Here is a 12,015-nt window from a genome sequence, read left to right as displayed (position 1 = left end):
AAGTCATAAAAGACCCTGACCGCCAGGCTAAGGAGCTTGTGACTCCTTTTGGGGGAAATAAGAAATCACTAAATGCTTTGAGCAGAAGAGTGACGTGGTAAGACACATGGTTTAAAATTATTATCTGGAAGCAAAATCCTAAATAGATTAGAACAACACTGGTTCTTAGAGACGGGAGATTGTTTAGTATGCTATGGCAATGGTCCAGACCCATTTTCTCAAACTGAACTCCGGGGATGTATTCTCAGGGCCCACATGTTCTATATAAATGCTTTCATTTTGTATCCTTATTTGAAAGATAACCTGAGAATATATTTTATCAGTTATGAAGGCAAAACTTTTCTTTTGTGCTAACGGTACTCAAATGAGAGATGTTCACAAGATGCGACTGATCTTCTTAAGTCAGTATTTCTTAGGAGACACAGTATTGAAGAATTCAATTTTCAGTTTTTTTTTTTTTCTGTGAAAGGGGTCAGTCCATTATATGTCTTTGAGAAATAGTGATCTAGACAAGGTAATAAAACTAGGGCAGTCTAAGAGATATTTTAGTCAGAATCATCAGGATCTCCAACTACATTTTAAGAGCCAAAGAAAATGAGAAATCAAACAGATATTGGGGGCTTGAGGCTGAGAACTTGACAAAATGATGGTATGAAATAAAGAACCCAGGAAAAGGGACAGGTTTGTGTGAGGCGAGGGTAAGGGGGTAATGCATTCAAAGTGAAAAAAAGTGGACCCGGTGGTAATCACAATGACCACACCCCCGCACACCAGGACTTTTAGGAGTTAATTTATCTTCACGGTTTAGCCATATCGAAGACAAAACCAAAAAAAAAAAAAAAATCACAACAGTATTTTTGAGTTACTAAGGCCTACGGGAGAACAAATGTATTTTTCTTTTAAAAATAAAAGCCATAATCGGTTAGTAATTTTAAAAGGTGACCTGTTAACACAGTAACATAAAAGGGAACTATATATGCTAATAATTGGTTAAAAATTGAAGCTTCTAAATTATAATACATTTCCCTTTCACTTACTGTGTTAATTTTTCCCTTCCATTGATCATAATACCAGCAAGATTATTTTTAGAGGAAAAAACAATAAAATGTAATATTATCTGAAAGTAGATACTTTTTCCAATATCAAGAGTACCTTTTTTTATCGTATCTTCCATGTTAAACATATTCATCTCTTGGTGTCAGGGTGCCTGCTGTTTAATGGTACCTAAAGGAACCTATTTTACCTTTAATCCACTGAACCTCCTAGGAGACACCACTATATCAATTTATTTATTTTTGCTGTGTTGGGTCTTCATTTCTGTGCGAGTGCTTTCTCTTGTGGCAAGCGGGGGCCACTCTTCATCGCGGTGCGCGGGCCACTCACTATCGTGGCCTCTCTTGTTGCGGAGCACAGGCTCCAGAAGCGCAGGCTCAGTAGTTGTGGCTCACGGGCCTAGTTGCTCCGTGGCATGTGGGATCCTCCCAGACCAGGGCTCGAACCCGTGTCCCCTGCATTAGCAGGCAGATTCTCAACCACTGCGCCACCAGGGAAGCCCGGAGACACCACTATAAAGCAATGCTTTTTTTCCTGGAAATGGTCTACTACATAATTAATCTCTTGATCTTCTTCAGAAATTAAGACAACAGCATGAAAAGGTTAAAAAATTTTTTCTACTTTATTTGCAAGAAGTGTACCCCTTAGACTATCTGAAACATTAAACCCTAAATAAGAGGACTTTATATCAAAAGAAATATCATCATCCATCATCTAACACAAGGAATAACATCAAAAGCTTTATTCATCTGCTCTTGTTAAAACTGGAAACTCTTCTGTTAACTGAACAATAACATACCTGAGCTTCTGGTTGTACTGTTTGACCTTTTCCAGGGAGGCTGCATTTATTTGGGCTTGAAATTCTTCCACCAAAACATTGTCTCTGTAATAATATCCTTCCATGCTCTCCAGTGCTGTGAAAACAAGTAAATGTACTTTTCATGTGATTTTATAACACAATTTCTCCACAGTCAGTGTAATCTTATTAGTAAATGTATTAAACAGCACCAAATATGACCACATATGCAAGAAACAAGCTTTAACCAGTCTAAAAATAAATAAATCATTTTTCTGCTCAAAATAAGTATCAAACATTTGGTAATTATCTCTGTTAAGTAGGTAAAGGTAATTTCTAACTTACACTGTCTTCTATTCTTTTAAAAATTTTGTATATGTTCTTTGCGAAGCTAAACTCAAACTTCATATATATTATTTATATACATATAAACACACAAATGTATATATACACATATATAAACACAACATATATATACATATACATGGACATGAATGAGAGGCAGAAATGTGTATTAACATACATAACAGTAAAAAAATGGAAGTTGTCACTCTCCATGCATATTCGTATTCTCTGGCAGCTGCAATTAGATTATGAAATAAGAAGTATAGATAAAGGAGGAGGACCTTCAAGATGGCGGAGGAGTAAGACGTGGAGATCGCCTACCTCTCCACAAATACATCAGAAATATGTCTATGTGTGGAACAACTCCTACAGAACACCTACGGAACGCTGGCAGAAGACCTCAGACTTCCCAAAAGGCAAGAAACTCCCCACGCACCTGGGTAGGGCAAAAGAAAAAAGCAAAACAGAGACAAAAGAATAGGGATGGGACCTGCACCTCTGGGAGGGAGCTGTGAAGGAGGAAAAGCTTCGACACACTAGGAAGTCCCTTAGTGGGCTGAGACGAGACTGCGGGTGGCGGAGGGGGGGAAGCTTTGGAGCCATGGGGGAGAGCACAGCAGCAGCGGTGCAGAGGGCAAAGCGGGGAGATTCCCGCACAGAGGATCAGGGCCGACTGGCACTCACCAGCCCAAGAGGCTTGTCTGCTCACCCGCCGGGGGGGGGGCGGGGCTGGGAGCTGAGGCTCGGGCTTCGGAGGTCGGATCGCAGGGACAGAACTGGGGTTGGCTGCGTGAACACAGCCTGAAGGGGGCTAGTGCACCACAGCTAGCCGGGAGGGAGTCCGGGAAAAAGTCTGGAACTGCCTAAGAGGCAAGAGACCATTGTTTTGGGGTGCGCAAGGAGAGGAGATTCAGAGCACCGCCTAAATGTGCTCCAGAGACGGGTGCAAGCTGCAGGGCAGACACCAGAGATGGGCATGGGATGCTAAGGCTGCTCCTGCAGCCACCAAGAAGCCTGTTTGCAAACACAGGTCAATATCCACACACCCCCCTCCTGGGAGCCTGAGCAGGGTCCCGGCATCCAGGAACAACTTCCCCGGGAGAACGCATGGCACCTCAGGCTGGTGCAACGTCAAGCTGGCCTCTGCCGCCGCAGGCTTGCCCCTCATTCCGTACCCCTCTGTCCCCCCAGCCTGAGAGAGCCACAGTCCCCTAAACAGCTGCTCCCTTAACCCTGTCCTGTCTGGGTGAAGAACAGACGCCCTCAGGCGACCTACATGCAGAGGCGGGGCCAAATCCAAGGCTGAACCTCAGGAGCTGTGCGAACAAAGAAGAGAAAGGGAAATTTCTCTGCGCAAGCTCAAGAGCAGCGGATTAAATCCCCACAGTCAACTTGAGATACGCTGCATCTGTAGAATACCTGAATAGACAACAAATTATCCAGAAATTGAGGCGGTGGACTTTGGGAGCACCTGTAGACTGGGAGTTTGATGTACGTGCCTGAGTACTTTCTGATTTATATGTTTACCTTAGTTTAGTTTTTAGCGCTTGTTATCATTGGTTGATTTGTTTATTGGTTTGGCTGCTCTCCTTTTTTATTTTCTATTTTTTTATTACTTTTTTATTTTAATAATTAAAAAAATTTTTTTATTTTAATAACTTTATTTTATTTATTTTTTTTCCTTTCTTTTTTTTCTCACTTTTCTTCTGAGCTGTGTGGCTGACAGGGTCTTGGTGCTCTGCCAGGGTGTCAGGCCTGAGCCTCTGAGGTGGGAGAGCTGAGTTCAGGACATTGGTCCACCAGAGAACTCCCGGCCCCATGTAATATCAATCAGTGAGAACTCGCCCAGAGACCTCTGTCTCAACACTAAGGCCCAGCTCCACTCAATGACCAGCAAGCTCAAGTGCTGGACATCCCATGCCAAACAACTAGCAAGACAGGAATACAACCTCCCCATTAGAAGAGAGGCTGCCTACAATCATCATAAGGTCACAGACACCCCAAAACACACCACTGGATGCGGTCCTACCCACCAGAAAGAGAAGATACAGCCTCATCCACCAGAAAACAGGCACTAGGAAGCCTACACAGCCCACTGAACCAACCTTACCCACAGTGGGCAGACACAAAAAAAACTGGAAGTATGAACCTGCAGTCTGCGAAAAGGAGACCCCAAACACAGTAAGTTGGCAAAATGAGAAGACAGAGAAATACGCAGCAGATGAAGGAGCAAGGTAAAAACCCACCACACCAAACAAATGAAGAGGAAATAGGCAGTCTACCTGAAAAAGAATTCAGAGTAATTATAGTAAAGGTGATCCAAAATCTTGGAAATAGAATGCAGAAAATACAAGAAACGTTCAACAATGACCTAGAAGAACTAAAGAGCAAACAAACAATGATAAACAACACAACAAATGAAATTAAAAATTCTCTAGAAGGTATCAATAACAGAATAACTGAGGCAGAAAAACGGATAAGTGACCTGGAAGATAAAATAGTGGAAATAATTACCACAGAGCAGAATAAAGAAAAAAGAATCAAAACAATTGAGGACTGTCTCAGAGACCTCTGGGACAACAATAAAGGCACCAACATTTGAATTACAGGAGTCCCAGAAGAAGAAGAGAAACAGAAAGGGACTGAGAAAATATTTGAAGAGATTATAGTTGAAAACTTCCCTAATATGGGAAAGGAAATAGTCAATCAAGTCCAGGAAGCGCAGAGAGTCCTGAACAGGATAAATCCAAGGAGAAACATGCCAAGACACATATTAATCAAACAAAGATTAAATGTAAAGAAAAGATATTAAAAGCAGCAAGGGGAAAACAACAAATAACATACAAGGGACTCCCTATAAGGTTAACAGCTGATCTTTCAGGAAAAACTCTGCAAACCAGAAGGGAGTGGCAGGACATATTTAAAGTAATGAAAGGGGAAAACCTACAACCAAGATTACTCTACCCAGCAAGGATCTCATTCAGATTTGACAGAGAAATTAAAATCTATACACACAAACAAAAGCTAAGAGAATTCAGCACCACCCAACCGGCTTTACAACAAATGCTAAAGGAACTTCTCTAGGCAGGAAACCCAAGAGAAGGAAAAGACCTGCAATAACAAACCCAAAACAATTAAGAAAATGGTAATAGAAACATGCATATCGATACTTACCTTAAATGTAAATGAATTAAATGCTCCAACCAAAAGACACAGACTGGCTGAATGGATACAAAAACAAGACCCGTATATATGCTGTCTACAAGAGACCCACTTCAGACCTAGGGACACATACAGACTGAAAGTGAGGGGATGGAAAAAGATATTCCATGCAAATGGAAATTAGAAGAAAACTGGAGTAGCAATGCTCATATCAGACAAAATAGACTTTAAAATAAAGACTATTACAAGAGACAAAGAAGGACACTACATAATGATCAAGGGATCAATCCAAGAAGAAGATATAACAATTGTAAATATTTATGCACCCAACATAGGAGCACCTCAATACTTAAGGCATAGGCTAACAGCCACAAAAGGGGAAATCGAAGTAACACAATCATAGTAGGGGACTTTAACACCCCACTTTCACCAATGGACAAATCATCCAAACTGAAAATAAATAAGGAAACACAAGCTTTAAATGTAGAACTAACATCTAACCTTCTCAAACTCTTCCAAAATATAGCAGAAGGAGGAATACTTCCAAACCCATTCTACAAGGCCACCATCACCCTGATACCAAAAGCAGACAAACATGTCACAAAGAAAGAAAACTACAGGCCAATATCACTGATGAACACAGATGCAAAAATCTGCAACAAAATACTAGCAAACAGACCCCAACAGCACATTGAAAGCATCATACACCATGATCAAGTGGGGTTTATTCCAGGAATGCAAGGATTCTTCAGTATATGCAAATCAATCAACGTGATACACCATATTAACAAACTGAAGGAGAAAAACCATATGATTATCTCAATAGATGCAGAAAAAGATTTCAACAAAATTGAACACCCATTTATGATAAAAACCCTCCAAAAAGTAGGCATAGAGGGAACTTACCTCAACATATTAAAGGCCATATATGACAAACCCACAGCCAACATCGTTCTCAATGGTGAAAAACTGAAACCATTTCCACTAAGATCAGGAACAAGACAAGGTTGCTCACTCTCACCACTATTATTCCACATAGTTTTGGAAGTTTTAGTCACAGCAATCAGAGATGAAAAAGAAATAAAAGGAATCCAAATGGGAAAAGAAGAAGTAAATTGTCACTGTTTGCAGATGACACGATACTATATAGAGCGAATCCTAAAGATGCTACCATAAAACCACTAGAGGTAATCAATGAATGTGGTAAACTAGCAGAATACAAAATTAATGCATAGAAATCTCTGGCATTCCTATACACTAATGATAAAAAATCTGAAAGAGAAATTAAGGAAACACATTTACCATTGCAACAAAAAGAATAAATACCTAGGAATAAACCTACTTAAGGAGACAAAAGACCTGGCTGCAAAAAACTATAAGATACTGATGAAAGAAATTAAAGATGATACAAATAGATGGAGAGATATACCATGCACTTGGATTGGAAGAATCAACATTGTGAAAAATGACTATACTACCCAAAGCAATCTACAGATTTAATACAATCCCTATCAAACTACCAATGGCATTTTTCAGAGAACTAAAACAAAAAAATTCATAATTTGTATGGAAACAGAAAAAGACCCAAAATAGCCAAAGCAATCTTGAGAAAGAAAATTGGAGCTGGAGGAATCAGGCTCCCTGACTTCAGACTATACTACAAAGCTATAGTAATCAAGACAGTATGGTACTGGCACAAAAACAGAAATACAGATCAATGGAACAGGATAGAAAGCCCAGAGCTAAACCCAGGCACATATGGTCACCTTACCTTTAATAAAAGAGGCAAGTATATACAATGGAGAAAAGACAGCCTCTTCAATAAGTGGTGCTGGGAAAACTGGACAGCTATATGTAAAAGAATGAAATTAGAACGTTCCCTAACACAAAAATGTACTCAAAATGGATTAAAGACCTAAATGTAAGGCCAGACACTATAAAACTCTCAGAGAAAAACATAGGCTGAACACTCTACGCCATAAATCAGAGCAAGATCCTTTTTGACCCACCTCCTAGCGAAATGGAAATAAAAACAAAAATAAACAAATGCTACCTAATGAAACTTAAAAGCTTTTGCACAGCAAAGGAAACCATAAATAAGGAGATGGGAGAAAATATTTGCAAACGAAGCAACTGACAAGGGATTAATCTCTAAAATAAAGAAGCAGCTCATGCAGCTCAATATCAAAAACCAAAGAACCCAATCCAAAAATGGGCAGAAGACCTAAATAGTCATTTCTCCAAAGAAGATATACAGATTGCCAACAAACACATGAAGGATGCTCAACATCATTAATCATTAGAGAAATGCAAATCAAAACTACAGTGAGGTATCACCTCACACCAGTCAGAATGGCCATCATCAAAAAATCTACAAACAATAAATGCTGGAGAGGGTGTGGAGGAAAGGGAACCCTCTTGTACTCTTGGCGGGAATGTAAATTGATACAGCTATTATGGAGAACAGTATGGATGTCCCCTAAAAAACTAAAAATAGGGCTTCCCTGGTGGTGCGGTGGTTGGGGGTCCGCCTGCTGATGCAGGGGACGCGGGTTCGTGCCCCGGTCCTGGAGGATCCCACATGCCACGGAGCGGCTGGGCCCGTGAGCCATGGCCGCTGAGCCTGCGCGTCCGGAGCCTGTGCTCCGCAGCGGGAGAGGCCACAACAGTGAGAGGCCCGCGTACTGCAAAAAAAAAACAAAACTAAAAATAGAACTACCATATGACCCAGCAATCCCACTACTGGGCACATACCCTGAAAAAAACCGTAATCCCAATAGTGTCATGTACCACAATGTTCACTGCAGCACTGTTTACAACAGCCAGGACATGGAAGTAACTTAAGTGTCCATCGACAGATGAATGGATAAAGAAGATGTGGCACATATATACTGGACTCTAGGACACGGGGAGGGGGAAGGGTAAACTGGGACGAAGTGAGAGAGTGACATGGACATGTATACACTACCAAATGTAAAACAGATAGCTTAGTGGGAAGCAGCCGCATTGCACAGGGAGATCAGCTCAGTGCTTTTTGACCACCTAGAGGGGTGAGATAGGGTGGGTGGGAGGGAGACGCAAGAGAGAGGAGAAATAAGCATATACATATATGTATAGCTGATTCACTTTGTTATACAGCAGCAACTAACACGAGAATGTAAAGCAATTATACTCCAATGAAGATGTTAAAAAATAAATAAAAACAATGACAAAAAAAATGTATAGACAATGACAAACAAAAAAAAGATCTATAGATAAAGAGAAATCTTAGAATACTGCTTCAACTCCAATGGTCAGTTACTATAGTTAAAAATAAATAAGCATAAACACATATATAACTTTCCATTAATTTTAAATGTCTCTTGAGTAATATATACTTCTTTCATAACTAACATTTTTGGTTGTTTCTTTTTCCTTTAAACTTGATGCAGTGGTATTTTTAACCTTTTGGAGAGGAAATGAATTATAGGAAAGTGCCTAGAAATACAAGATTTCCTTTCGAGAGTGAGGGAGACGCAAGAAAGAGGAAATATAAGCATATACATATATGTATAGCTGATTCACTTTGTTATACAGCAGCAACTAACACGAGAATGTAAAGCAATTATACTCCAATGAAGATGTTAAAAAATAAATAAAAACAATGACAAAAAAAATGTATAGACAATGACAAACAAAAAAAAGATCTATAGATAAAGAGAAATCTTAGAATACTGCTTCAACTCCAATGGTCAGTTACTATAGTTAAAAATAAATAAGCATAAACACATATATAACTTTCCATTAATTTTAAATGTCTCTTGAGTAATATATACTTCTTTCATAACTAACATTTTTGGTTGTTTCTTTTTCCTTTAAACTTGATGCAGTGGTATTTTTAACCTTTTGGAGAGGAAATGAATTATAGGAAAGTGCCTAGAAATACAAGATTTCCTTTCGAGAGGCTGCCAGGAATGGCAGGAACGGTGATGGATCCAATTTGGAAATGTAAATTATTTCCCCTTGAAATTATTACTATTAATGAGCCTCAATTTTCAGCAGACTATGTCAAAATGGATAAAAGAATAATCTTTCAGAATCGTTAAATGCAGTAGTCTCTAAACTAATAACGTTTCCTCAAATTGATAAAAACATCACCATTTTGGTGGCAAAAATAGGAAAGTCACTGCTAATTCGTTTTAGCTGTGTTGTGTTTTCTATCTATTCAGATGTCTAGAGCATTGAAGAAATGACAAAAGTTTTAGAGTATTGCTAAATTTAATTTTTTTTAATGGCATTATTGGCTTATAACTGAGCAAAGCACTTGTGGAAAATTAGACAGAAAGCTTCCTACGTTTGCTTTAGTACAGAAAATCGAATTTGTGGGCTTCTTTCAAGGATTATTTATTTGTTTATTCCTTATGATTTCTGCTTTCGTTAGAATATTCACAACTGCTTCAGCAAGCTTCTGGGCCCGAATACACACAAGAAATACAGGAAGTCTTTCTGATAAAACAATCCTTAAATACATGCCACATTCCCTTCAGTTAACAAAGTGTTATTTGCGAAAGGCCAATATTCCAGGAGGATTCAGTCTATCAGCAGTCATACTTCAATGTGAACTCCTCTTCCGAGTTGTAAAGCTAATAATGAAAGCCCTTGCATTGGAGTAAAAGCATAACTTTCACTGCTTAGTAACTTAGTGTGACCCTGGGCATGTTAATTAATATCTGAGATCCTCAGGTTCCTCGTTTGTGAAACGGAAAATAAGAGCACTTACTAATTATGGTTCTTGAGAAATAATTAAATTAAATAATAGGATTAAGAGAGCCCATGACTATTCTTATCATTTATGGAATGTATTTCCTGTACAAGGCAAGGTGCCCAATGCCCCCCAGGCATGATCTACTTCAACTTCCACAGGAGATATAGATGACGCTTGAGTGTGCTTAGCCAAACAGGAAGTTTGGGGATCTAAGAGTAGGGTCCATGCAAGGACACTTGAATTTGTGATTTAATAAGGTCAGAAAGACTAGAAGGCGACCACCAGGAAGGGGCAACAGGGGAACTAGAGGCAGGGGGTCGGGAGTGGGCGGGAACAAGAAAACCCCTGGTATCTAGTTTCTATAAAGTCTTGATGGCTCAGCTTTGGCCAGAATGTCCAGTCCTGCTCTAAAAGCTTGTTACAATAGAAAAAAAATTTTTCCTTATATTTCTTAATGATATTTTCAAATTAACACCAGTTAAGATTCACAATTATGTAATTTTTTTTAAAAAATGAGAAAAGAGTTTAACAGTGTTGTGAAGAGTCTCAGCAATATTTTATAGCTCATGTATAGGGTTTTAGGAAAATGAACTAAAAAAAGATGTTTTATATTTAAAAAGTAAACTGTGCATGGCAAAGTAGAGGACGGAGAACAACATTCCCTTTTTTAGGTGAATAGTTTGGTTATTTATAGCTATTTTTTTAATAAAGAGAGTGGAATGACATTTTACCAAACTAAATTTCTATTCTCAGCAAAAAAAAAAAAAGGTTAAATATATAATAATGTCCAAACTTCAAAGTGTGACCCCTCTTTCACACTTTCTTGTCTACTTTTCTTAATTCTCATCCATATAATATTTCTTAAAAATAGTATTGACATATTTGACTGAATAAATATTTAATTTATTTAAAAGCACTTAATTAAAAGCAGTATTTAAAATACAACTCAAATTTGTTTGCTTGTTTTACTTCTACTACTTTTGAATTTAGAAGCAAAACATTCCATTAAATGTAGGTATAGTCCGTAAAAAAGGAAAACATAATGAATGTTAGCAGAAATTAAAGATTAAATTATTCTAAGACTGAAAATGAGCCTCACTTCCACTCACTCAAAGTGCACTTCATGGCGTTTTCAAGAAAGGGATTAATCAGAAATCTCTGAGGAACAATTTTAAGAATAGTTTCAATCAACTAACACCCTCTTCTGATAGTGCAACAACGGTACTTTATTGGTTAAATAAGACACTACATACGCACTGTTACAAATCTCCAGAAATGGTCACAATTGGTCAGAATTCCTCAGAATTGGTTGCAACGTTTGTGAGGAAGGCAAGTTTTGTCCATGTTGCCGTGACCAACATTGCAAAAGGCTGTGCTGCTTTGTAAAGAGAGGCGGGTTCACAGGCTCATGTACCCACTCTTAACATTCAGGAAATCTCAACTCTGGGAATTGTTCCTTCCTCTTTTCAAAAGGTATTTAATGTTTTGTTTATAAATACTGTGCAAAACCCAAATGGAAAACTAAAGGATTCATCTTTTAAAGGATCTTAAGAAGAATTCTGCAGGAAAAAAAACCCCACATGAATGAAGGTAACTTAGAAACTGACAATGTTTATAATAAAATATTCCCTTTTGTTTAAAAAAGAGAAAATGCTCAAGTTTCTGGGCGATTTTAATTATTCTCTGAGAATAGAAAGACAGCTTTTAAGGAGGTAAAAGTTAGGAGTAACAGTTTTGGGTGCCAGCTTTTTGCATAGGGGGTGAAGAAACCGAATAGCCCCAAGAATGTGCTTGTGGAGAAGGAACCAGCGTTGCACGTCCCATTTAGTTTAAGGAAAATCACCACCAGAGACTCAGGGAATAGGTACTTAACAACACTTTACAAGGAAGGGATACCACATTCCAGGACATAGTA

General features: G+C 38.6%; 1 protein-coding gene across 2 annotated transcripts in view; it reads right to left on the bottom strand.

Moving 5' to 3' along the window:
• PREX2 (phosphatidylinositol-3,4,5-trisphosphate dependent Rac exchange factor 2) overlaps window positions 1-12,015 on the bottom strand; it is a 207,302-nt gene that overhangs the window by 72,327 nt on the left and 122,960 nt on the right. For both annotated transcript variants that reach the window (XM_024739018.1, XM_024739017.1), the window contains exon 34: window positions 1,853-1,967. In XM_024739018.1, the coding sequence (XP_024594786.1) occupies window positions 1,853-1,967 (115 nt within the window). The remainder of the gene's footprint in view (window positions 1-1,852; window positions 1,968-12,015) is intronic.

Source organism: Neophocaena asiaeorientalis, unplaced genomic scaffold (genome assembly GCF_003031525.2).
Source record: "Neophocaena asiaeorientalis asiaeorientalis breed wild unplaced genomic scaffold, Neophocaena_asiaeorientalis_V1.1 scaffold299, whole genome shotgun sequence".
Lineage (NCBI taxonomy): Eukaryota > Metazoa > Chordata > Mammalia > Artiodactyla > Phocoenidae > Neophocaena > Neophocaena asiaeorientalis.
This window is presented reverse-complemented; position numbering and strand designations above follow the sequence as displayed.